General features: G+C 56.5%; 9 protein-coding genes across 9 annotated transcripts; 4 read left to right on the top strand and 5 right to left on the bottom strand.

Moving 5' to 3' along the window:
- Positions 1 to 251: 251 nt before the first annotated feature.
- J3D65DRAFT_442205 (uncharacterized protein) lies at positions 252 to 2028 on the bottom strand. Its single transcript, XM_066796261.1, has 2 exons — positions 1854 to 2028; positions 252 to 1802 (listed from the first exon to the last, which is right to left on the bottom strand). The coding sequence occupies exons 1-2, from the start codon at positions 1864 to 1866 to the stop codon at positions 406 to 408; spliced, it is 1410 nt and encodes a 469-aa protein (XP_066653870.1). The 5' UTR covers positions 1867 to 2028; the 3' UTR covers positions 252 to 405.
- A 3519-nt stretch (positions 2029 to 5547) lies between these two features.
- Positions 5548 to 8525, bottom strand: J3D65DRAFT_669253 (formate--tetrahydrofolate ligase-domain-containing protein; the record flags this gene model as incomplete). The annotated part of the gene is made up of 4 exons (XM_066803179.1): positions 5548 to 8184; positions 8231 to 8268; positions 8325 to 8345; positions 8402 to 8525. The coding sequence occupies 4 exons, from the start codon at positions 8523 to 8525 to the stop codon at positions 5548 to 5550; spliced, it is 2820 nt and encodes a 939-aa protein (XP_066653869.1).
- A 1498-nt stretch (positions 8526 to 10023) lies between these two features.
- J3D65DRAFT_669252 (uncharacterized protein) lies at positions 10024 to 11814 on the top strand (the record flags this gene model as incomplete). Its single annotated transcript, XM_066803178.1, has 10 exons — positions 10024 to 10161; positions 10213 to 10259; positions 10312 to 10401; positions 10455 to 10478; positions 10536 to 10602; positions 10655 to 10682; positions 10743 to 10755; positions 10804 to 11031; positions 11093 to 11527; positions 11628 to 11814. The coding sequence occupies 10 exons, from the start codon at positions 10024 to 10026 to the stop codon at positions 11812 to 11814; spliced, it is 1257 nt and encodes a 418-aa protein (XP_066653868.1).
- Positions 11815 to 12067: 253 nt separating this feature from the next.
- J3D65DRAFT_630228 (uncharacterized protein) lies at positions 12068 to 13459 on the bottom strand. Its single transcript, XM_066800808.1, has 2 exons — positions 13050 to 13459; positions 12068 to 12995 (listed from the first exon to the last, which is right to left on the bottom strand). Exons 1-2 carry the CDS (start codon positions 13149 to 13151, stop codon positions 12231 to 12233), a joined length of 867 nt encoding a protein of 288 aa, XP_066653867.1. The 5' UTR covers positions 13152 to 13459; the 3' UTR covers positions 12068 to 12230.
- Positions 13460 to 13504: 45 nt separating this feature from the next.
- Positions 13505 to 15783, top strand: J3D65DRAFT_440593 (major facilitator superfamily domain-containing protein). The gene is made up of 5 exons (XM_066796254.1): positions 13505 to 14000; positions 14055 to 14080; positions 14138 to 14423; positions 14478 to 15069; positions 15118 to 15783. Exons 1-5 carry the CDS (start codon positions 13858 to 13860, stop codon positions 15694 to 15696), a joined length of 1626 nt encoding a protein of 541 aa, XP_066653866.1. The 5' UTR covers positions 13505 to 13857; the 3' UTR covers positions 15697 to 15783.
- J3D65DRAFT_630224 (uncharacterized protein) lies at positions 15777 to 17426 on the bottom strand. The gene has a single exon (XM_066800807.1). It carries the CDS (start codon positions 17358 to 17360, stop codon positions 15870 to 15872), a length of 1491 nt encoding a protein of 496 aa, XP_066653865.1. The 5' UTR covers positions 17361 to 17426; the 3' UTR covers positions 15777 to 15869.
- A 128-nt stretch (positions 17427 to 17554) lies between these two features.
- J3D65DRAFT_630219 (proteasome core particle subunit alpha 1) lies at positions 17555 to 18961 on the top strand. The gene is made up of 5 exons (XM_066800806.1): positions 17555 to 17696; positions 17769 to 17831; positions 17940 to 18034; positions 18091 to 18303; positions 18355 to 18961. The coding sequence occupies exons 1-5, from the start codon at positions 17690 to 17692 to the stop codon at positions 18739 to 18741; spliced, it is 765 nt and encodes a 254-aa protein (XP_066653864.1). The 5' UTR covers positions 17555 to 17689; the 3' UTR covers positions 18742 to 18961.
- Positions 18962 to 19656: 695 nt separating this feature from the next.
- On the top strand, positions 19657 to 20742 carry J3D65DRAFT_440797 (uncharacterized protein). The gene is made up of 4 exons (XM_066796256.1): positions 19657 to 19858; positions 19918 to 20146; positions 20205 to 20370; positions 20469 to 20742. The coding sequence occupies exons 1-4, from the start codon at positions 19846 to 19848 to the stop codon at positions 20619 to 20621; spliced, it is 561 nt and encodes a 186-aa protein (XP_066653863.1). The 5' UTR covers positions 19657 to 19845; the 3' UTR covers positions 20622 to 20742.
- A 1055-nt stretch (positions 20743 to 21797) lies between these two features.
- On the bottom strand, positions 21798 to 23315 carry J3D65DRAFT_441962 (uncharacterized protein). The gene is made up of 3 exons (XM_066796259.1): positions 22822 to 23315; positions 22685 to 22702; positions 21798 to 22379 (listed from the first exon to the last, which is right to left on the bottom strand). Exons 1-3 carry the CDS (start codon positions 23186 to 23188, stop codon positions 22171 to 22173), a joined length of 594 nt encoding a protein of 197 aa, XP_066653862.1. The 5' UTR covers positions 23189 to 23315; the 3' UTR covers positions 21798 to 22170.
- Positions 23316 to 23989: the final 674 nt, after the last annotated feature.

Below are 23989 nucleotides of genomic sequence, written 5' to 3'. Positions count from 1 at the left end.
ATTCTTTTCGCACCTTGCCTCTGTCTGTCCAACGTATGAAAAATGGGGTAGTGGTATGTCGCAGTTCAGTCGCAATCCTCCCGTACAAGCAAACTAGATATGATCGTAAAACCCACAAGGAGCGGCTATGCCCTTCATCAAAGACTGAGAGCGATAAGGGGAAACCCCCCAAGACTTGACTTGGTGAACCACTAGACGCGGCAATGAGTCGCTCCCGAAGCTCGTCGTGATAAGTGTCGTGACGTGGAAAATTTGCCTCGGGATCCGTAAGAGCGAGCCAGCCGTCTTGGGGTTTCCAGAAGCAACATGAGAAAAATGGAAGACCAGTGCCTAGGCCTTGAAGAAGTTGAAAGGTATCAACGCCACGCTCCGCTCACAAATGAAAGTGCCCGCTTTTACTCCTTCTTAATCATCCTTGACCGCGTGTTCATCGCCAAAAGGGCTCCGTGCCCGGCCCGAATCGCCCTCTGATGCCTTGGTCTTCGTCTTGGCGTCGACGTTTTCCTCGCCAGTTTGGGCATCGGCAAATGGACTTTGAAGTCCGCTTGACGAGGAAGTGGCCGATCCCTTGTGATGGGTGGAGACGTACGCGCCTTGGTGGCGGGTTGACGGCTCATCATCCGACGAGTCGTCCGAAATGCGGCTCACTGGGTCCTCTGGCGCGGTTTCGATCGAGTCCGTGACAGATACCTCGGTGAGCGGACGTAATGTGATGGGAATCCGATCGGCGCTGTTTTCAGACCTCTCTTTCGAAGGGGTCGACGCAGTCGAAATAGAATCACTGGCACCCCTGCTCGTCGAGCTAAGCAATGACGAGTTGGAAGTCTTGCCCTTTACCAAATTGAGAGCCTTTGGTTTGGCGATTTGGAAGCTCCTGACCGATCCCGACGGGCTGACACCGGGCCTTAAGCTGGGGCCGTCCGATGAGTGAGGCATCTGGATTTTAAATTTGCTCTTCGGGGTTGGCGTCTGGACCTTGCCCTCCTCTTCCAGCTTGCCGTAGTCTATCGCGGGGACCGGAGGAGTCGTGCTTCCAGGCGTCGGGGACGGGGAGCTTGTGTTGCTGGATTTCACGCTCACAACAGCAGCCTTGCCGCGCACGATGGTCTGGGCCGGAAGAGGAGATACGACAGCATTGTCGCGGTAAATGGTGGTGGCGACGCTGCTCCGGGCATAGCTGGTACGGGGGTCGGAGAGGCCAGAGTACGTGGAATCGCGGAGGTCTCCTGGGACGAAGAAGTGTTGCTCCTCGGAACCGGGACTGGTCCGTTGCGAGTGCGCTGCGGGGATCGGAGGAACAGGTGGAGCAAGGTGGCCGGGAGACTGAGGAGCGGAACGATTTGTGACGCCAGGAATGTAGGCGATTTGGATGATGTTCGAGGCGCGGGTCAGAACGGTCGAAGCCATGGAGCCGACGGTGTGTGTCGAAGCGCGAGCGTCTCTTTGCATGGCAAAATCGCTGTTGTTGGCCTTTTCATGCTCAATCTGCGACCACTGCTCAGACTGTTCTCCGTCTCGCCTTCTCTTGACGTAAAATCTCCAGATGAGAAAGGCCAAAATCAGCACAAACGCAACACCTCCTACGACACCACCGGCAATGGCGCCAACATTGGGTCCGCCCTTGGCCCCTCCGTCCGACGAGGAGCCGTCCATCTTGACGCAGACGGCCGAGGCACAGGTGGTGCATGACGACAGCATTTGCGAGCAGTACTCGTCATCATCGCAGGCGGGGCAGGACGGGGTCTCATTTGGACATTGCACGCAGCGCTTGAAGAGCTGGCGCAGCGAGTTTTGGACGACAGCTGGACACAGTCAGCGAGGCAGAGCGAGGCAAAGGGTTGGGCAGTGCGTACGGGAGACCGCCATGGTGGCGGATACGGTAGGGAGACAAGTCGACTGAAGATCAGAGCGACGTCGTGACGACCATGTGGCCCGGCTAAGAAGGATAGTCGAACGGGCGGAGAGTCGAGGTCGCAGGGGCAGCGGGACTGGCGCGAGGGGTGCAGGTCTAAGTGCAGGAACGGTAGGCTATAATCGGGGATTTTGGTCGGGTCGGGTGGCCGGGGCGGTGGGTGGTAGCAAGGAGGGACTCTTGGGGTAACGAGCGACTGGATAAGCAAGTAAAGTTGCACAGAGCCGGGGCGCGGCAAAGGCAAAGGTAGAGTTGAGTTGGAGAACGAGGAGAGGAGGATGGGTGGGTGGGATGGGATGCATGGCTTGGGGGAGAGCGGAGAGAGAGAGGTGATGGCGGTGCCGGACGAGAAGGCGAGCAGGATGCCCTTGTCCATGGCGCAGGCCGCCCACCCGGGGACGCGCAGCTCCACCACCCAATTCCACAAAAGTCCAGACCTGGGCGGCCTGGGCTTGGTCAATCTCGCCGACCTTGACGTTGATTTTTCTCGTCCAGGTTGCTCTGCGTTCGTTGCTTTTGCATTGTGAGCGTCTGGCTGTGCTTCATCCCATTCTCTTCGCTCTGCTGCTGGGACTCACCCTCACCCTCACCCCCCTCACCCTCAGTGCATCTCATGGCGGCGCCACATGGCATAGGCATAAAAGACAAATGATTGGCAAGCTTGCTATTTTTGTTTTGCAGGCCGCCCACGACCCCTCGCGCCCGGCAGAGCAGAGCCACAATCGTCGTCCACAATCGTCGTCAACCGTCAATCTGCTCTTTGTTCATCATCGCTCTTTCGACGACAACAAAGGAACCACCCTCCCTCGATGCCTTTGCCTGATTACAGCGGGCGCGCCCGTGGTGGCCTGACGAGCGAGATTGCTTGCCAGGTCCCTTCAGCACCTCTGGCTTGTGCGCCGAGCTCTAGGCTCAGCGCTGTGAGATTAACATTGCAGGGCCTTGAACGCCCTCTCCACCACCCACTGGGTCGGCCGTTTCAGTGCAACTTGCAGACGCAGGACGAGGAGAAAGCTGCGGGAGAACCTCTCCTCAACCGTAGCCTGCTCCGAACCACCTCTGACCCGTCACGCCCTCCCATTGGCTGATTCCTTCCATGTCCCATTCCCCTGAAGACTGCATTCCATGATCCATCACCCGCACGCGCTGACCCGACTTGGTTGCACCACTAGGAGTACCACCACCACCACCACCGTGGCACCCGATTCCTGCTAGTCCCTTCACAATCGGACGGGCCCCTGTCGTTAGTCATCCGTCTCTCCGGTCCTGGTTCCCTCTTGACAGCTACATTTGGAAGCTGGCAGAATCAATAAGCTTCCGCGCTGACTCTTTGACTCGACCCACTCGGACCGTTTGAGCGTGCGCCAACGAGTTTCTCAATTTTTTTTGGAAGCTCTTGCGTGTTTTCCTGGGGAACGCGGGCAGAGGCCCCTTAGAGACGTCAGTCATGGTGACTGACACGCATTCAACCGCCCTGCCCGCCTCCATGTCACGTATGTCGTCGAATTCCATGCAACGAAAAATCGCCCCCCCCCCCCCCCCCCCCCGTTGGCCTAAATGCCATCTGCTCGCTTTCACATGTGCAGAACAGAGCAGGCTGGCATTCGTTCATCATGCAAGAACCGGGACTTTTTTCGAGCCTTGAAACCACGCGACTCATCCTTCACAGGGCACCATGCAGAAGCGACGCACGAAGCAAACAACGAGAACATGCATGCATGCATTGCGTCTGTCTGTCCGTCCGGCTGGCAAACGGCAACCAAGGGCCTCGTGTTCGTAGGTTTTTCTCGTGGGCCACGCTCCATCGGCTGCCGTCTGTGGCTTGACGGCCCTGGGCCCCAAAGGGATCGACCGGGAAGCTGCAGGCCCGCTAACCCTGAGCGACAAACGTTCCTGAGCTGCCCTCCCTCATCGTACCGCCATCGACGACTCGTCGTCAATCGTGCCACCGCTCATCGCTCATCGCCCGTCGCTACCGCGTGCATCCAGGCATGCTCGACACTGTTCGGCCTGTCAGCGGCGGCGGGCGGGCGGGGCGGAGCAAAATTTATTGCTGTCGATGAGATTTTCCTTCCAACTTGCCCACCCATGCCCCAATCCGTCGATTATTGAACGGGCTGCCCTCCCAAACTGGCGATTGATTTGCCCCGCTGCGAGATGCGCCATCATCTCCGGTGGCTAGTAATGTCGATTGCCATGGCTTGTACAGCGAACAGGAGGGGCAAGACTTCTCTTCTCTCGGCTCACTTGGGTCGGTGGTCGGCGGGTTGGCATGTCGCCTTGGCCTGACTTTGCGTTTCTCGTCGACGCCACGCTGTCTCCGGCCGTAGAGTCCAGTGCAGATATGGCGCAGCTCGACGAACCAGCCTCCTGAGCATGTCCTGTCTAACCGTGCCAACTCCAGCTCGACTGTAATCAAGACGGCCAAGAAGAGTGAGCGGGCAGAGTTGCTAAGCCAAACGGCCAAGCAAATGCCAGCCCGAAGCTTTCAGCTGTCTCTACCCTCCCATACCTATCAGTTATACCTCCGCCCCCAAAAAACAAGGTGCTTGGAGCGCAACCCTGTCCGGGAATAACGAGTCACTTGCGCACTTACCAACCACCCATCAACCAAGCACTCCTCCCTCTCTACATCGCAAGCAGTATCATGAAAACAAGCGCACGAGAGCCTGGGCAAAACCAGGAAACTAATGGGGCACACAAAAGAAAGCAACAGCAGCGCGTAGCCAAAACAAAAAACAAAACATTCGCGTACGCATGTTCCCTTTGAGCATATATGGATTGATTGCTCCGACTGGCTCGTACATGCGCCAGATATGACCAGCCACAGCTTTCACGGCGCGCATAGTGGCACGTAGCATGTAGGTAGTTGGCATGTGGGATGTGCATGTGGACATGTGGATAAGCGAGCAGTAGAGAGGGTTGGTGTGGTGCTGCAAAGCAACCCTGCCAGTCAGTACCGGCACCGCGTTGCTGCTTCTCCTCCCCAGCCACCTAGATACCCTCCTGCTCCTTTGTCCTGTCACTGCTCCATCACTCTGTCGTCCTTACTCCTAGGCTGTTACAGCACACGGGCAACTCATATAGACCGATGCACGATTGGTGGATGATTTGGTGATTTCACCCGCTGATGAAGCGGGCACGACATATATACGTCTTCATTCTCTGCTATTGCGTGTCAGCGCATCCCTCTCCGAGAGAGATGGATGTCCCCCTGGTGATGAACCAAGACTCTTCACCCCACCCACGGCAGTTGTTGTGCCTGGCATGTTCGTTGGTTGAGACGAACGATGCACCCAAAAGAGAAACAAAACTCCATGACCCCCGCCATGCGTCCGTCGTTGAAGAGACTGCATGCATGTATTCCGTAAACTCGTCCATCATTCGTGGCCATCCCGTGTCCTCCGCTTTTTTTGTGATGGCGCAGAAGAAGAAAAGGTCGACGCACGCTGCAACGCGCTTCGAGAGGTAGATAGGTAGGAAGAAAGGACAACGAAGCGAATACACGCCAAGTCGCAAGAAAAACACGATTTTGAAAGAAATAAACAAGGGTCCATTGCGCTGTTAAGAGGGCAATGGCAACCCGGATATCAACAGAGAAAGCAGTTCCTGAGAATCAGAAGGAATCAAGTGGCTTAGAACAGGCCCTCGATCTCGCCAGAGTCAGAGTCGACGTCGACGTTCAAGTAGCCGGGAGCAGTGGGCAGACCAGGGATGGTCTGGATGTCGGCGGCAAGGGCGTACAGGTAGCCAGCACCAGCAGCCATGCGGACGTCGCGGATGGGGACCGTGAAGCCCGTCGGCGCGCCCTTGAGCTCGGGGTCGTGCGACAAGCTGTACTGCGTCTTCGCGATGCAGATGGGCAGGTTTCCAAAGCCCTGCTTGACGTACGAGTCGACCTTCTGCTGGGCCAGCTCGCTGAACTCGACCTTCTCGGCGCCGTACATGATCTTGCCAATCTTCTCGATGCGCTCCTGGACGCTGCCCTCGAGGTCGTACAGCAGCTTGAAGTCCTTGGGCTTCTCGCTGGCAGCAATGACGCCCTTGGCGAGATCAATGGCACCCTTGCCACCCTCGGCCCAGTGGTTGGACGAGATGGCGTCTTCGGCGCCAGCCGCAAGAGCCTCCTCGCGGATAACGGCGACTTCGGCTTCAGTGTCGGTCTCAAACTTGTTGATAGCGACAACGACGGGAACGCCAAACTGTTTGGCGTTCGCAATGTGCTTCTTGAGGTTGACGCAGCCAGCCCGGAGGACATCGACGTTTTCAGTACGGTAGACCTCGGGAAGCTGGGCACCGGGGGTGATTTTGGGACCACCGCCGTGCACCTTGAGGGCGCGAACGGTAGCGACAATCACGACCGTGTCGGGAACAAGGCCGGACGAACGGCACTTGATGTTGAAGAAGCGCTCACCACCCATAGTGAAGTCGAAGCCAGCCTCGGTGACGACGAAACCGACCTTTTCGTTGTGGTTCTCGTCAGGCTCAGTACCGGCAAGCTTCATAGCGAGCTTGTCAGCAAGGACAGACGAGGCGCCAATCGAGATGTTGGCAAAAGGTCCAGCGTGGACAAAGACGGGAGTACCCTCAAGAGTCTGCATGAGGTTGGGCTTGATGGCGTCCTTCATGAGAGCAGTGAGAGCACCACCGGCACCAATGTCATCGGCGGTGATGGGCTCGCCGCTGCGGGAGCTGGCGACGACCATGCGGCCGAGACGCTCACGCATGTCCTTGAGGTCGTTGCTCAGAGCCAAGACGGCCATACACTCACTGGCGACGGAAATATCAAAACCGGTCTCGCGGGTCTGGCCCTTTTCGGTGGGGGCAGTGCCAACGGTGACGCCGCGCAAGTGCCTGTCGTTGACGTCGAGGACGCGCCTCCAAGTAATGGTGTCCGGGTCAATGTCCAGTCTGGCGAAGCGGGTGATCTCCTCGGGAGTCAGGTCGTCGGGGTTCGTCTTGTTGATTCCAAGCTTCTTGAGACGACGGAACATGACGGGAGCAAACTCCCTCGTGCCCTTCTTGGTGGGCACGAGACGCTTGTACAGAGGGCCGTCCTTTTGGGTGTTTTCGTGGAAAATCCTGGTCTCAATGGCAGCCGCGAGCAAGTTGTTGGCCGCAGTGACGGCGTGGATGTCACCAGTCAAGTGCATGTTGAATTCATCCATAGGGATGACCTGGCTGTAACCACCTCCGGCAGCTCCACCCTTGATACCAAACGTCGGACCCTGGCTGGGCTGACGCACGTTGGCGAATGACACACGGCCAAGGTGAGCACCCAGGGCCTGGGTCAAGCCCATGGTCGTGGTAGACTTGCCCTCACCGAGAGGCGTGGGAGTAATTCCAGTGACGACAATGTAACGACCATCACGGCGGTGCTCAAGGCGCTTCAGCAGGGACAGGTCGACCTTGGCCTTGAATGGGCCGTACGGCTCCAGCTCGTGAATTGCGATACCAATCTCATGGGCGACATTGTTGATGAGCTTGGGTTGCTGGGCACGGGAGATGGCAATGTCAGAGGGGACAGGCTCCTTCAGCTTAAGCGGAAGAGGAGTAATGTGGCGCGCCTTTTGCTCCGCAAAGTAGTGGTCCGCAGAGTCAACGACGTTTTGCAAGAGCATAGCAACCGTCATGGGACCAACACCGCCGGGAACAGGCGTGATGTAGGAGGCGACGGCCGCAGCGGCCTCGTACTCGACATCACCAACAAGTCTCTGGCCAGACTTCTTGGTCTCGTCAGGAATGTAGTTGGTACCGACGTCAATGACAACGGCGCCGGGCTTGATCCAGTCGCCCTTGACGAAGCCGGCCTTGCCAATGGCGGCGACGACGATATCGGCCTTTTTGACAATGTCGGCGAGGTTCTTGGTCCGCGAGTGGCACACGGTGACCGTGGCGTCGGCGTTTTTCAGCAGATAGCTGACAGGGCTGCCGACGATATCGCTGCGACCAATCACGACAGCGTCCTTGCCCTGGAGATCCACGCCGGTGCTCTCCAACAGAACCATGACACCCTTGGGGGTGCATGGAGTGAAGAGAGGCTTTCCGCCGCGCTTGGCGAGCTCTCCAATGTTGGCGACGCCGAATCCGTCGACATCCTTCTCCTCGGCCACAGCAGAGGTGATGTTGTACTCGGAAATGTGCTTGGGGACGGGCAGCTGGACGAGGATGCCGTGGACGGCCGGGTCGTTGTTGAAGTGAGTGATTTGTTGGAGCAGTTCGGGCTCGGTGATTTCTTCAGGCAGCTTGACGAGCTGGCAGTCGATTCCGGCCTGGGAAAGTCAGCGCATGCTAGGACGAGGCAGAGAGCGCGCAAACCTCTTCAGCGGCCTTGAGCTTCATGCGCACATAGGTGCCTGGACGAGCCGGGTCAATTGAGGCTCGGCGGTGTTTGTTGTGACAGACGACTTACTGGAATCGGAGCGGTCGCCAACTGGTGGGAAAGTCAGCGGATTGCAGAGCACATGGGGTCGGGAGACGTGGACATACCCTGAATGATCCTCAAGGCAGGCTTGTAGCGCGGGTTGAGCTGCTGCTTGTCGTGGATTTCGGCATTGAGCTTCTCGCGGATGCTCTTGGCGACGGCGTTGCCGTCAATCTTCTGGGCAGCCATGGGGATGGGACTGCTGGAGAAAAAGCGAGCAGCGTTGGAGAAGGAGGAAGAGGAAGTAGATGGCGTGCTCAAGCTCAGGCTCAGGGCTAGCAGCGGCGCATTGCGGTGCTCGAGGTGCAGGGTCGTGGGCCGAGGAGGCCTAGTGGCAGAAAATATTCTCGACGAGCCCCGCGCGAGCGAGCGTGGGAGGATTCGTGTGCGAGTGGTGGTACGGATCGGCATCTTGTTCGAAGCTAGACCGGGCCCGGGAGCTTCACCTGTGTTGAACGGCTGGTTTCCTTGACAAAGGGCTGACGGCCTCTACGTGTCTTTTAAAGGTCCCTCGTCCAGTTCAAATTATGTACGCGTTTTCTCGCACACATCTGCCGGCACCGCTAGCCTGGAAGCTTGGATCTTCTCTGCCACAGCCCCCTGGCCTGCCCCGCGCCCTGAACCCGGACTACCACTACCCCCTGGCGCCGACCACGTCTTGCTGCTGCTACTGCTACCGCTACTTGAGCCTCCTTCTTCCTCTCTCTATTTCTTGACCACCGCTCTCGCCATCCTGCCCTCACGCTCCGTCCCCTCTCCGCACCATCTCAGGCCTCCTCACGGCCTGGATCCGCATCGCGATCGGCGTGTGACAAACCAAATACTACCTCAGTCGCAGGAACCCTCGCTTGACCCCAAGATGCTGAACGATGCCCTTCCGATATCCGAGGACGCTGGCCTCGTGAAGACCCTGCCATGAATAATCCTTTCACCCTCCGCTTCCTGAATCGGACCTTAGTCGGTCCCTGCACGCCAAATCGTTTCTTGACTCTTGGTCCCGCTGCTCATACCCATCGGAATCGACATCATCGCGACTCTTGACTCGGTCTTGCCTGGTGTTTGTCCATAACTCCGACTGCTCTCATCAGCCGTCGAGTCAGCACGCTTCAGCCATGACTCCTTCGGTGACTTGAGCTGCTTCAGCTCCGCCACTGCTGTTGTCCCTTGCAGAAAACTTCGAGCGGGTTGTGGCACAAGCTACCATGGATGGCGCGATTTGAGGGTCGAATTCGAACTGAAATGCAGGCGCTAGACACATGTCAGACGGACCTGACGGAATCATCACTGCCCATCGGCGACTAAGCGTGAAGAAATCGATCGCTCGCTCCTTAAACATGACATTGGTTCTAGGGGCCACGGGTTATATCCACCGGTTGAACTTTGACGACCAGCTTCAGTGTTTCGAATCGACCTGCATTAAAATTTGAAGAGACCAGCGAGCCCACGATCCAGCTATAACCACCGGACTCGATCGTTTCCCAAGAAAGTTGAATCTTTGCGTTGGGAAAAAAGTGTCTCGAAACTTGACCAACCATGTGGACCGCCGCACGGGGACTGCGACTTCCTCTTCTGCAACGACACGCTTCAGTCGCGATGCGGCAGCCAAGGATAGAACAGAGATTTCCATTTCTGCCTCTTCCTGCTTATCGTCTCGAAACAACCGCACGCATCATTTGCAATCATTAAGATGAAGACCTTTTATGGACGTCCGACCTGTATTCGTCGTGACAAACATCGTCCATTTCGAGCACTGATCCTCAACATCTTCGAGGAAGACTACACCTCGGTCGGAGCAGATCCATCCCTGGACGACCATATTCCAATCGTGAGATCCAGGTCACAGTGTCGTGCTCTTTCTGTGTTGACAGATATTCAGGCAACAGAACCGCCAAACTATCATTCAGAACACAGCGGACATGACCTGTCTGTCTCAAAGCCGCCATTCTCAGCCTGGATGCTCATATTGTCTCAACAGGAACGATGAGCTTGGAAGATTGGCCTCGTTGGCACACAAATATCCCGTCGAGAATAAACGCAGACTCAATATACCCACCGGTCGCGACCAGTAAGTTTCGACCGACATGAAGTCTTGCTCCGGTCTCATCTCTCTTTCAATAGGGCTCTCGAAGCCATCGACCCCATGTGAGTATCAGAGGGATGACGCAATCCCCGGAACAGCGGCTGATGATCGCCTCACAGCCATCAGATCTGGTTGCTCATGCTGAACGGCGCACTCTGCGCTGCTCCAGTTCGAACGTTTGAGACCGTAATATGACATTGATGAAGTTAAACAAAACCACCGAACTGACATATTTCAGGAAATCGTGGACATCAAGAGAGGGAAAGGTACGGTGCAAACCATCGACCACGTAATCAGTCGAGTCATTCGGCGCTAATTGGCCACAGGGACTTGGGCCAAGTGAGTCCTGGAGACAACCCCAGAGACTACCAACTCACTGCAGTTTAGGGATTTTGTCTCAACATACCGGACGACCACGGTCGATGGCATAGACTCCGAGGTTACTTGGAACCCATCCGCCTGGTGGCCGGGTAGATTGTCAGGTAGATTGTACTTCTGCGTGGAGCGCATTGACTGGTCTCGGGGCCTGCCACTGAATTGTTACGACTTCATCCACGCCCGCTCTGTGAGCAACATCATTGTCGATTGGGCCACGCACTACGCTCGGGTTTTTGCGTACGCAGTTCAAGTCCACGCTGGCATGGAAGCCGCGGCGCTGACAGTGAAAGCTTCACAGCCACCTCAGACCTAACGGATATTACGAGCAAAAGGAATTCTCCTACTTCTTCACGAGCGATGATGGATCTGTCCCCGATGACCACGTCTTCCACGACTGGCGCGACTTACAAATCGCTGCGGCTTTGGCCTCTCCGGCCGTACCTACGGGAGCCTCCACGTCCTTCGACGCACATCGCCAAGGCTTAATTGACGCAGGCTTCGTCGACATTGTCGAGCGACGCATGAAGATCCCCCTCGGCCCGTGGTCCAGCAACAAGCGCCTCAGCGAGGCTGGCCGCTGGCTGCGGTACCACGCGTTGGCCAGCGTCGACAATCACACGTCCTTTGATCCAGTCTTTGAGCGCTTGGGCTGGTCTGAAATGATGAGGAGTTACTTTCTTGAGAGTTTTCGCGACGCCTTGCTGGACGGGGGCATTCATGCTTACCTGTCTTGGTGCGCTCGTGCATTCTTCTCCTATCTTCCACCACGTCTTCTTTACTCTCGGCCTTGGTGATGATGTCGTTGGCTAGCTGGCTAACTGACTGTTGCATAGCTTCGTCATTTACGGGAGAAAGCCGGACCCGGGACCCTATATGGACCAAGAAAATAACGACGACAGTGCTGGCGACAGTTCGGATGGAGAGAATTCAGGTTCAGACAATTCGGAGACCCTTGCGATCCCAGCGACCAAACACGCAGAGAACACCACCAAGTGGTTGCTAGAGGATTGGCCTATTTGACTGTTCATTCCATTCGTTCACATTCTTCAGAAAGACTCCTTCACGATCTTCGTTCGTCCTCCAGTCCAACGTCATTTCCCGGTCTGTATGTGCTTGTATCAGTGTCGTCTTGTTGCTATAGGCGCGCTTAAGAAGCAGTCATTGTTACTTCAGCCAGACCAGAGTGTTGGATCACTTTGCGCGCCCTGAACGTCCGAAACTGTATGGGCGCAGTTGTGCACTTAGGGACTGCCATATTCCAAACCGGCGGATAGAGAGAGGAGAGTATCATTTTGTTCTTCGCTGTGGGTATCTACGTGCCGAGTTCGTTCATCGCCGCTTTCCCCTGGTGCAGCAGCCTGCACGCACTCAATTGTTTACACACTGCACGCCATCATATCTTCATCGAAGCCTTTTTACTTCCCTGGGCAAAAGCCTCATCTTCCTACTCCATGTTTCTCAAGCTCTTCTACGGCGGCCCTTACCTTTTCCATCAGATATCCACTGAGTCCCAGCACCCCTTCATTTGTGACGATGCGATACGTCCCACTCTCTTGATAGTTGCCGCCTTCGCCGACGAACTCGCCCTTGCCATCCACTTCGACACTGCCGAAAATGTCCTCCGGCCATGCTATCCGTCCGTACTCAGGCGCCCGCCGCTCGTCGCTCACATGGACCCAGCCGCCACGCCCGCCGCCTCCAGCGCCGCCCTGCGCAGACGCTCCGCCCGCGCCGTCTCCACCAGCTCCGCCTCCGCCACCGTACGCCGAGTAAGGCGTTGACGAGGGCGACGGTGATGGCGTGGTGGGCGACCGGGCGCTGCCCGGGATGTTGGACGGCCGCGCCCGCTTGGCTGCTTGACGCGCTGCTTGCGCTGCCGGGTGGTTTGGGGGCAGTCCTCCTGCACCGCTGGATCCGCCGCCACCGGCTATGAATCCCGCGCCCCCAGAGCCCAGCGTGGCGCCTGCCGTGCTGGCGTAGGCGGCCGCTGCGCCGCGCACGGTTGGGTCGTGGATTGCATGTGTACGCAGGACGGAGTGGACGAGCTTGAGGAAGTGTGGATTTTCGGAAAAGGAGCGCGGTGTTACGGGGATAGCGGTCGTGGTGCCGAGGGCGAGGTGTGGGTGGGGTGGAGAGGTTGGCGTGAGGGTCAGGGTGTAGGTGTCGTGAGGAGAGGACTGCGAGGTTGTTGGATGGACATACTGTAGTTGTGAGTTAGCCTGAAAGTATGAAAAGACACAGATGCGAAGACATACGACATTGCGATTGTTTGGGAGCGTTGAGACGAGGCGCGCGTGGCGGCCTGGTGACCTTGACGAGCGCAGGGCAAAAGGTCTTGACGCACGGAGGAGCAACATCGTGGTGGAACAGCGATCGAGTATCTTTAGTGGGCCAGGTGTCAAAGCATTGGGCTAGAGGCTTGCGATTCCGGACGTCGAAGTGCTGTCGTCGACGATTGGGGTGGTCATGGTGTCGCGGGTTGGTGAGGTCATAGCTCGAGCTCAGTGTCTCGGCCGTGAAAGCTTCGCACGGACTTTACAACCGACCGCTCTGTCAGGTCAACCAAAAGTTTGGCCTGAGTTCACTTTGCTCTCCTCTTCAATCATCACGGTGGACTTCTTCCATGTATTGCCAAATGCAACGCCGGCGTGCCAGCAGAATGAGGCGGACGCCGGCAGGACAGCCACCATGCAGCTCAAAGCACGCCCCATCAGGTGGCCGCGGGGTGATTGCTGACGGTTGACCCACCAGACCGACGAAGCCTTCATGGTTATCATCGGCTGAATCGCTTCCAAGCCCAACGAACAAATTTCTTTGCTATGCTACTACTGACGCGGCGCTTGGCACAGAGGAAACAGAGGATCTATGCCCCAAAAGAGCTTGGGCGAGCTCGATTTCCGACTTCGGAGTTGGCGTCGCTAGTTTTCCGCTTTTTTCTGGCTGCTTGCTTTTAGAGTCACTGTCTTTGCGCGAATGACACGACTCGGCTTTTCGTTTGAATCTGGTCTTTTCTTCTCCTAGCTTCGAGGAGTGACTTTCAAACCATCGCCACGCGTGTCAGCCATGGCGGAAGAACAGGCCGATCGAAGCAGCCGCTACTATGTCGAGCCGCCTGCTGGGTCGCAGGACAAGCACGGCGAGGTCGAGGAGGACCGAGAGGTTGGCCAGGATATGGTCGACTTCGACAGAATAGAAAAGGTCTACAAGTAAGTCATAGTCGGTCATATATGTACCCTACTTCGACCGCTGACCAGCTCCAGGAAGTTGGATCGTAGAATTCTACCAGGTCGCGCCCCCACCGCCGAATTCCACACGTCTTGCAACTGACCACCTATCCGTGTAGCCTTTTGGGTTTTGTATTTCCTATGCTCAGCAATCCGCTCCAACGTGGGCCTTGCCCAAACCATGAACAGCTCGTCCGGCCACGACTTGGGTTCCGTCTTGAACATCAATTCCAAGCAAATCTCGACCGGTCTTGCCCTGTTCTACGTTTGCTACGTCATCTTCGATTTTCCGTCCAATTTGATCATGTCAAGGCTTAGTCCACATGTATGGATGAGCAGAATCGTCGTTGGCGTTGGCATCATTGGCACTTGCATGACAGCCATGAAGGCCGAATGGAGTTTCTAGTACGCCTTCTCATCTGTCTGTCTTGATTCCCTTCGACTTACACATCGTCTCAGCCTACTACGACTTCTTCTCGGAGTCGTTATTGCGGGAATGTGGCCGGGAATGTCTTACTATCTCACCCTTTTCTATCCTCCCTCCCGCACCGGCAAGCGGATTGGCAACTACTTCACGGCCGCCCAAGTCTCGGCTGCTGTAGTTGGTCTCGTCTCTGCCGGCTTCCAAAAAATGGATGGCATCTACGGATACGTTGGCTTCCAGTGGATGTTCCTGGTCTACGGCGTCATCACCATTGCCGTGGGCATCTCCCTACTTTGGTGGCTTCCAGACCGCCCGCTAGCTCCTGGAGAGGCACCAAATCGCAGCGGCTGGCGTAAATGGATTCCTGTGAGCAAGCCCGCCTTGACTGGCGAGGACGCCCGCATCCATTACGAGGACCTCACTCGGGTATATCACCACAAACCTTGGACGGCGCGTGACCTCTGGCAAGTCCTGATTGACTGGCGTGTCTGGCCCCTCACCATCATGTACTTCGGTGTGGTGGGCGTTGGCATCGGCGTGCAACTCTACGCGACTGTCATCATAGAAGCCATCAACCCAAGCCTTTCTGGCGTCGATCTGTCCCTTATCACAGCGCCCATCTGGATTGTAAGCCACCCAACTCTCACCAAACCGCGCCGCTAACATTGAGCCCAGATGGATCTCATCGCGATCCTCCTCATCACCCCCCTCTCAGACCGCTACAACCAACACCGCGCCCTCTTCTTCTCCCTCGCCGTGCTCCTCCAAATCACCGGCCTCCTCGTCACCACGTTTGCACCGCCGCAGCCGCAGCCGTGGGCGCGCTACGGCGGACTGCTGCTCGTCGGCTTCGGCCTGGGCCCTACCGTTCCCCTGACCATGGCGTGGACCAACGAGCTCTTTCAGCCGCGCCACGGCGAGGTCGGCGTCGCCGCCGCGTCAGCCCTCGTCTCTGGCCTCGGAAACCTCGGCAGCATCCTTACCACGTACGCACTGTACTCCGGCTGGCCGGCTGATGCGGCTGCTAAGCACCCGTACCGCAAGAGCAACTTGGTCATGATTGGCATTTTGGCTGCCAGTATTGTGGCGGCGGGCGTAATGGTGCTGGCACTGAAGATGGAGAAGCGATGGAAGGGTAAAGAAGATGCGAATGTGGGAGCTTCCGAAGAGTTTGAGGCCGAGGTCGTGGTGGATGGGGCGGCAAGAAGAGAGACGAAGCATAGGGGTTTGAGTCGATTTTGGCGGAAGAACTGAGTGCTTGCGTGGCTGAGGCGCCTCCTGACGAAGGATTGAGAAATATGGATGCGCTTTTGTCCGATGGATGACTTGGATGACCAGGGAATCTTTTGATGAAATTTGGACTAGTATAATGTAATCTTCGTCTGGGACATTTTCCCCTGCTGTAGCTTTTCTTCCCTGCAACATCTTCAGTCGCTGTCATCCTCGCTGCTACTGCTGCTGCTGTTATCGTCTTCGCTGCCACTGTCATCTTCACTGCTACTGTCTTCCTCACTGTCGCTACCCTCGCTACTGCTGCTCACGACCGAGCTCTCATCGCTACTTTCGCTTTCGGCCTCCTTCTTCCTCTTATCCTCCCACTCCTTCTGCGCCTTGACCAGCTGCGCCTCCTTTCGTCCCAGCACTTCGACAATCATCTGCGCGCGGCACCTCTGCGCAAGCAGCAACTGTTGGTCGGCAGAAGTGCCGGCTCCGCTCGCGTCCTTCTTGATGTGCTCTTCGCGGCGGCGTGCAGCCGAGCGCGAGAGCTGACGCTTCAGCGCGGCGGATTTGGCGGGACTCAGCGCCATCTTCTCGTCGCCGGAAGTAGCAGTCGCTGCAGAAGGGGTTGGCGAGCCCGAGCTCGAGTCGGCGTCGGCGTCGGCGTCAGAATCCGATGATGAGTCGCTCGACGATTCCGAGTCGGAGTCTGACGAGCTGCTGGCACCGGAAGTGTCCGAGTTGGCGTCGGCGCCGTTTGGTTGTGCGTCTTTCGTCTTTTCGAGGATCTCGCTTGCTTGCTCCTGCAGACGCTGGCGCACGGCGTCGCCCTTCAGCCCCTCGAGATACGCTCTCAGAGCTCCGTCGTAGGACGCCGGCAAGCGCTGGATTTTGAACAAGTTGTCGAAAAGGGCGCCTTGCTTGACTTTGTTGAACTTCCAGTTGGCGCGGTCCGTGTAGTACTGCTGGAGGTAGGTGACGAAGGGTGGAACGTCCGCGGGAACGGTCGAAGCTGTGGATGCGGAGGTTGCGGCGTCGTTTTTGGCTTTGCGCTTGGCTTCCTTTTTGGCCTGTTTGAGCTCGGCTTTGGAAGGCTTGTTTGCGTCTTTGCCTGCAGAGGTGGCTGGCTCTGTGGTTTCGGATGAGGGGATTGATGGTTCCTCTTGGCGAAGTGAGCTGGACCAAGCCTTGACGAGATGCTGGTCACCGTCGATAGCCTTGGTGTCTGGCGTGAAGCTCACGGACTTTTTGCGCTTCAACGTTTTGATGGGAGTTGAGACGGCGTGATCTGGAATTGAAGGCTTTGGCTTGGAAGTCGGGGCGGCCTCAGAGTTTTGTTCCTTGGTTTTGGATTTCTCAGACTTCTTTTGTTTTTTCTCCTTCTTGGATGGCTGGTCTGGCGTTGTGGACTCGTCGGCCACGCTCCTTGAGTTTGATGTAGCGGCTGCGTCGTCTTGGGATATTTTCCGCTTCTTGCTCTTCTTATCCTCGCTCTTACCCTCGCTCTGGGCACCATTCTCTCTCACGTGACCGGATTTGCCATCTTCTTGGCCCTCAATAGGCCGCGATCTCTTTTTTGAAGCTGAAGCATTCTCCGGGGTGCTGACTGGCGATTGAACCTCATCTTTGGCGTATTTCAGCTTCAACCCGAGTTTTTTCCAGGCCGGGACCCGGGGAGTTGAGGCTGGACTGTCAACCATGATCGGTACTCGTGCAACTCAATATCTGGTCTGCGAAACGATGTAGACAGGAAATGGAGAGACGTGAAGCTCAGAGGCCGTGATGTTTGAAAAAATCCAGGGCTCACGCTGATTGGTCGCAGGGTGCCACTAGGGCGATCCGCCTTGGCGGTCGGTGCGAGCTCCCGACCAGGCTCCGAACAGCAACGCGTGCGTTGACATAGCTTCACTCTCCATCAACCACACCCTATCCCTCCGCCTCCACCCATCTACCTCTTCGCCCTTCCCTCGAGCGACCTCCCGATACCTCTCCCTCACCTGTTTCTACAACCTCATAGACTGCGCCCAACATGTCTGGTGCGTACACATCGCTCAAAGTCAACCACCTGCCAAAGAGCTTGAACAGCTAACGGAGCTTGCATTTGTCAGGAAGCGCCGGCTACGACAGACACATTACCATCTTCTCGGACCAAGGTCGCCTCTACCAAGTCGGTACGTCATCATCCTGGACATATTCGCCCCAAAACTAGACGCATTCTGGATGGCAACACGCTTGGCCACACCCAACTTCAGACCGCTGACAATCTGTCTCCAATCCAGAGTATGCATTCAAGGCAATCACTGCAGCAAACATCACGTCGGTGGGTGTGAGGGGCAAAAACTGCGCCGTCGTCTTGACGCAAAAGAAGGTGCCTGTAAGCAGCAGACCAACGAACCTCCCATGTTTCACATCTGACCAACACATTTACAGGACAAGCTCATCGACCCCTCATCCGTCTCCTACGTCTTCAGATTGTCGTCCTCTGTCGGATGTGTCATGACTGGATCGATTGCGGACGCTCGCGCCGGCGTCCAGAGGGCTCAAGGCGAGGCTGCTGAGTTCCGTTACAAGTACGGCTACGAGATGCCCTGTGACGTCCTTGCAAAGAGGATAGCCAACATCAACCAAGTCTACACTCAGAGGGTACGCGCTCCTTGAATAATGCCGTATTTTCGTATTGCTGACCCACCTCAGGCTTACATGCGTCCGCTGGGTGTTGCGACGACTCTCATCTCCCTCGACTCGGAATTCGGACCTCAGCTCTACAAGTGCGATCCGGCGGGCTACTACGTCGGCTACAAGGCCACCGCATCGGGACCCAAGACGCAGGAGGCGCTGAACTACCTCGAGAAGAAGCTGAAGAACAAGGACTACGCGGAGGGTGACTGGCAAGAGGTTGTGGAGCTTGGAATCTCGACGCTGAGTCAAGTGCTGAGCGTCGACTTCAAGAAGGGCGAGCTGGAGATTGGCATTGTCGGAGGTCCCCGTGCGGATGGCAAGGAGGGCGTCGACCCGCAGTTTAGGGTGCTGACCGAGGATCAGATCGACGAGCGGCTGCAGGCCATTGCCGAGAAGGACTGAGAAACACGCCGCGAATGAGACGAGTCCCGTCGTCTCGCGGGAGTTGAGCAATATGCTTGGCTTGCTGGTACCACATCATAATGCTTACGACGCTGGTCACAGTTTTCAGAGTAGTGCAACGGTGCATGAGCGCGTCATCGTGCGGGTGCGGCTGTCGGTAAAGGCGAACGGTGTGTGTACCAATACTTTGCACTCAGGTCGAACAAAACCAAGTTGAGCATTCCAAGTCTTGGGCCAAATCTCCATGGGTCACCAGTGATTGCGCAATTAGGCGAGAACCGATTCCACGGCCCTGAGTTTGGCCGCCATTGCGTAGGATGACGATCCACGGCTCTACTCGGAAAATGCCTTGGCCGCATGGCGTAGCACAACAGAAGGGAGGCTATGGCGGTGCTGCTAATTTTGCGCGTGGCAGCCAACCTTCAGCTCCATTCCCATGACAATAACGTGGGCGGTAACAAAGCCAAACACATGACCAATTGAACAGCAATTCGGGTCATGCTCTGCTTGTGGTTGTGGCGGCCGCCGATGGCTTTGCAAAGGCCCATTGCTACCGCGAGCGATGCACCATGTCATCCCTCAGCGGCCGTAAAGGCCATGCTCGTGTGGCATCACTTTCAGCTTCGAATGGTACCTTGCCTCTGTTCCTGCATCATGCAGCTCCCGTCCGTCGCAACTCCATTTTTCCCACCTCTCCATTCGCGCACACCGTTACGGTCGAAATGACTTTTCCCCCTAGACCATTGCCGCACGCCACACCAAGACGTCGTCCAGCTGGTAGAGCCTTGCCACATTGTCCACACATAGCCGTGCTGAGCTTTGGCCACCACCGGTAGCTTAGGCGCCGGCAAGCACTCGTTGGCGACGGGAGCGGCGAGCTTTCGGGACGAATGTGTGTGTTGCTACAATTGTTTGTGTGGCTCTCCTTGAGTCGGATCCTGTACGCGCTTCGGACTTGCCGGGCGTTTATAGCAACGGGTGGACCCCTTCAGATGAAAATCAGGAGACTTGATCTTGAGTATCATCTCATGATAGCTTTCTTGTCAGTCTCAGCTACTTGCCTTTTACAGATTCTTCGACGCCAGGCGTTTGTGAGTGCAAACCATGGCTGACGGAAGTAAGTAGCAGTCCATCAACCTGCACGATTGACAGTATTTGAAGCTAACATGAGCTCAGTGAACCACGTACGCGCCATTCGCATCGCAGAAATCATGAACGACTTTCGAAGACTGCAGCATCAGATTGCAGAGATCACTTCATGCCAACCGTTACAACAGTCCAACATAGAAGCTTGCAGCATACTTCAACAATGCGCAGTCGAGGCCAGGAACGTGTTGATTGCGCCATCCTGCAACACAACCGACATGGAGAGCAACCTCGAACTGGAGAAGAGACAGCTCAAAGCGTTAGTGCAGAGATTTACCACTTGCATCGAGGCCATCTGCTGAGCAGAGCGTGCATAGGATCATCTGCGATGCCAGCTTGCGGCGCTTCAAATGCCAGCGCATATACCTACGCGCAAGTGCCACGCGACGCTGGGTCAACTCGCGCGACAAGCTGCTCAGCAACCAAAAGCCTCGAGGCTGTCAGGTCCAAAGGCTCCAAGCGATTGATCGAGAACTGAGGGCGGTATGTATAGAAGCTCCCCACGCATCTCCATTGTCAATAAACAACAACACACGCAAATCAGCCAAGTTGTCAATCCACTTACACGGCGGCTATCTCAGGAACTAGAGAACATCACAGACGATTACGTCGACTACTGCCTCCGCGCCGAAGATCTACTGCAGGGCAAGTGGTTGGACGAGGATCCGGATCTGTCCACAATACAGCGGTACCTGTACCGAGCAGCTGCGACCAGCCGGCCTGGGTCCAACTAGAGGAGGCGAACGAGCTGGTCTCTTGACGCGGGCGTGTCTGGTACGCGCTTCAACGCTTCCTGGCCTTCGACCACCATCACCACCACCATATCCATCTTCATCCTCCTCCACCTCCTCCTGTCAGAACTCCACACATGGCTCAAAATACACACCTCCCACCATTTCGGCTAGCTCTGCTCGATGCATTCCAAAAAGCGATTAGTACACACACACACACATAATATCTCTAGAAAGTAATAGACATGGCACGCGTTCATCACCTCACGGCTTCTCCCTTCTCTCTAATCAATCTCGTGGGCCAACGGCTCCTCGCCCCTGGGCTCAATAAAAACCTCCGCCAGAGGCTTTCCCCGGCATTTGCAGCTAGCGTGCCAGACTTTGCGGCCTTTTCACATGTATGTGTTTGGATCTCGACCAGGGCAGACGCAGCGCAGCGCAGCGCGGGACATTTTTTTGCCTTGCCCCTGCGGCGCTTGGAACGGAAGAATAGGAGGGTGTTGTGCTGAGCGCGAGTCTGTCTACCTCTGTCCCCCCCCCTAATGTTCTTCTGACATGCATTCTAGTTCTGCGCCAAACCCGCACCCCCCTTTTTCCATCCCCTACCACGCCCTCCATAACCCCTGTCAATCGCAGCCGCACATCGCCAACGGCCACGGCCATGGCCACTGACAAGGGGCAGCATCGTGGCGTGGCATTTTGCACAGAGCGGCTACACGAGGCGTCAGCGTTGCGATTCTCGCAGCCATTGGCGACTGGCTCTCCCACGACAGACGGCACCATCTCATTCCATTCATCCCCATCCATTCCAGCCTATTTCGTTTATTTAGACATGAATTGAACAAACATCGCGGCAATAGGATTTCTTGTGTAGACGTTGTGCCCAATCTATGTACCCAGGGCAGTGCGCAACTTCATTTCGCGATTTGATCTTCTACACTTCGCGCTGCACAAAGCAGTGTAGTGCGTTGTAGACTAGCAGGCAACCTAGCGCCTTCACACGCAACATCTGCTCTACCTCGCCGTATGAGTTCTAGGAGTACTTCTAGAAACACGCACATCTGCATCGTCTTCCTGGCCTCTTCCAGTCACTCCGACCGATCCCTGATTAGCCTAATAAGTTACAGCATGCATCGATTACTTTGCCTCGCCTCGCCTCGTCCCGTCCCGTCCCGTCCGTCCGGCACACGCAACAGTGGGTGTTTCGCTTTGACAGTTGGTGCCATGAGGCACATGTCGACAGAAAATTGACAAGTCTATAGGAGAGGTTTCGGTATCTCTAATGCATGTAGAAAGAGCAGATGGAAAGACAAGACTCCCCGCTGCTCCCGACCCAAGAATGAGACCAAGAAAAGTCAGAAATTGAAAGTCCAGTTAACGCCAAATGCTTCCATGCGCCGGGAAGAAGAAGATGATGATGATGATTCGCCAAGTAGGAGTCCCGCCCTTGTTGATGTGAAGTGAAGCCGTGGAAGCGAAAGCAAGGAAATGCAAAAAGGGAAAAATGGTTTTGGACAAGCCAATACCGACGTGCAGCCAGCCAAGATGCAAGCTATGCAAGTACAAAAGAGACAGGAGAAGTCACAACCGCGATTATGTGCAAGGCGCCGGGAGAAAGAAATGGACCTACGCCATCTTCAACATGTACAAAAGCAGACAGGGCTGGTCTAGATGCGTGGTGCGATGCGAGGAACGGTTCCAAATATGCAAGATGATGACAGGGCGGAAAGACGTGCTGCGCGTGCCTGAGTCGCGGGAGCGGGGGAAGCGGGGGCATCCCCGCCCTCTCCCTGCGAAGAAGGCTATGCGACAACAGCCATGACGCAGCGGCTATGCGACGGCGATGCGCGAGTGGTTGAGGGCGTGGAGCAAGTCTTGAGCGAAGGCTTGGTGGGAGAAGGCGTCGTCGTCGTCGGTGTTGGTATCATTGTTGGTGGTGCTATCAGTGGTGCCGCTGGACGGGGGCCGTGTGTTGGCCGTCGAGGGCGACGACTGGCGGGCAGCGCCTTCGTTTGTCAGGGCAGAGAGGGTCAAGCGGCGATGGGCGTCGGCGTTGTCGCGGGAGCGTTGAGGAGAGAGACCGACTGCGACGCAGCTGTTTCAGTACCAGTACCGCTCCCAAGCTGTAGATGGAAAAAAGAAGGCTTAACGGGCCGCTCGGAGCGACTTGAGGGGACTTGTCTCGGAATTCAAAAAAACTTACCGTTGGCGAGGTCCTGGTCTTCGGATACGTCCTCAATGAGCTCGTGCTGGGTCCTCCTTGCCGGCGCCGGAGCGGTTGTGCTCTTGCGACTATTTCTGCGGCTGGGCAAACGGCTGCCCATGGGGCTGTACTGGCTCGTGTCGCTCCTGCGGCGCCATGCCTTTTGGAAAGAAAACGAGTCGAGCAGCTCCTTGTGTTCTTTTGTCACGGGGCGGCGATATTTGAGGGGCGGCAGCTTCTCGCCGGGCTGGTACCAGACGCTGCTATCTCGGCGGCCCGAAGACGTCTTTTTCACCGAAGAGGTTGACGAGGAATTGGAGGACGACTTGCGGCCGAGGACGCGCTTGACGCGGTCGCGAAAAGCCATGGTGCAAGGGAGAGACGGGCGAGATTGGCGAGATTGATGGTGTTGTTTGTCGACAATTGAAGAGAGAGTAGTAGAGTCGTGCGGCACTGCCGGAGCGAGCACGGACGGGAGGGTTTCGGAGGGGTGGGGAGACGGGTCGAGGTGAATGGGAGGAGGAAAAGAGAAGTGGAAGGATGGAGGATGGAAAAGTGAGATGATGGGAGGTCCCTGAAAGCGCTGAAAGGAAGAGGGAGGGCGGAGAGGAGCGGCCGTTGGATGGATGCCATGGAGGCGGCGGGCGGCAGTGGGACCCGATGGAGCATAGGGCAGCCTAGTTCACGCCGACTGTTTGGAGGTCGCTCGAGGCGCGGCACTGAGGAGCAGCGCGAGCCAAGAGATGGCGACCAGGTGGTGGTGGTGGTGATGGTGATGGTGTGGACAGTGCGGTGGAAGACGGATGGGAGCACGAGAGCGGGTGCGGTGGTGTTGAATGTTTCCTATGGACGGACGAGCAGAGTAGCACAAGGCCAGGGAGGCAAGGTTCCTTTGCGATGCATTCAGCAGGCATCACGTGGAGAGACGACTCCTGTCCCGTCAGGTCTGCAATTCCATGGTTGACACAATGTTTGGCGTTTCAAGCCAGTGCCATGTTTGGCGTCGCCGGCGATCTAGACTCTCTGTGCTGTGTCTCTCCAGACTCATGTCCCTTCCTTGTGTTGCGTCATTGCTGAATGTCACCTCCGCTCTCCAGAAAGTCATTCAGGTAGCACCTGCACTGCAGCCAGCCACTGGACTGGACGCTTGCAACAAACAATGACGTTC

This window comes from Phyllosticta citribraziliensis (genome assembly GCF_038025025.1).
Source record: "Phyllosticta citribraziliensis strain CPC 17464 chromosome Unknown J3D65scaffold_8, whole genome shotgun sequence".
Taxonomy (NCBI): Eukaryota; Fungi; Ascomycota; class Dothideomycetes; order Botryosphaeriales; family Phyllostictaceae; genus Phyllosticta; species Phyllosticta citribraziliensis.
Note: the sequence above shows the minus strand (reverse complement) of the source record. Positions and strands in the feature narration are given on the sequence as shown.

Coding starts and splice junctions, on each gene's coding strand:
- J3D65DRAFT_630228 (XM_066800808.1), bottom strand. CDS start 13,151: ATGTTGCTCCTCCGTGCGTCAAGACCTTTTGCCCTGCGCTCGTCAAGG. Junction 12,996..13,049: donor TCCCAAACAATCGCAATGTC/GTATGTCTTCGC, acceptor TCACAACTACAG/TATGTCCATCCAACAACCTC.
- J3D65DRAFT_440593 (XM_066796254.1), top strand. CDS start 13,858: ATGGCGGAAGAACAGGCCGATCGAAGCAGCCGCTACTATGTCGAGCCG. Junction 14,001..14,054: donor AGAATAGAAAAGGTCTACAA/GTAAGTCATAGT, acceptor GACCAGCTCCAG/GAAGTTGGATCGTAGAATTC. Junction 14,081..14,137: donor GGATCGTAGAATTCTACCAG/GTCGCGCCCCCA, acceptor CTATCCGTGTAG/CCTTTTGGGTTTTGTATTTC.
- J3D65DRAFT_630224 (XM_066800807.1), bottom strand. CDS start 17,360: ATGGTTGACAGTCCAGCCTCAACTCCCCGGGTCCCGGCCTGGAAAAAA.
- J3D65DRAFT_630219 (XM_066800806.1), top strand. Junction 17,832..17,939: donor AGGTCGCCTCTACCAAGTCG/GTACGTCATCAT, acceptor TCTCCAATCCAG/AGTATGCATTCAAGGCAATC. Junction 18,304..18,354: donor ACCAAGTCTACACTCAGAGG/GTACGCGCTCCT, acceptor GACCCACCTCAG/GCTTACATGCGTCCGCTGGG.
- J3D65DRAFT_440797 (XM_066796256.1), top strand. Junction 20,147..20,204: donor GAGAAGAGACAGCTCAAAGC/GTTAGTGCAGAG, acceptor GAGCGTGCATAG/GATCATCTGCGATGCCAGCT. Junction 20,371..20,468: donor TTGATCGAGAACTGAGGGCG/GTATGTATAGAA, acceptor CGGCTATCTCAG/GAACTAGAGAACATCACAGA.
- J3D65DRAFT_441962 (XM_066796259.1), bottom strand. CDS start 23,188: ATGGCTTTTCGCGACCGCGTCAAGCGCGTCCTCGGCCGCAAGTCGTCC.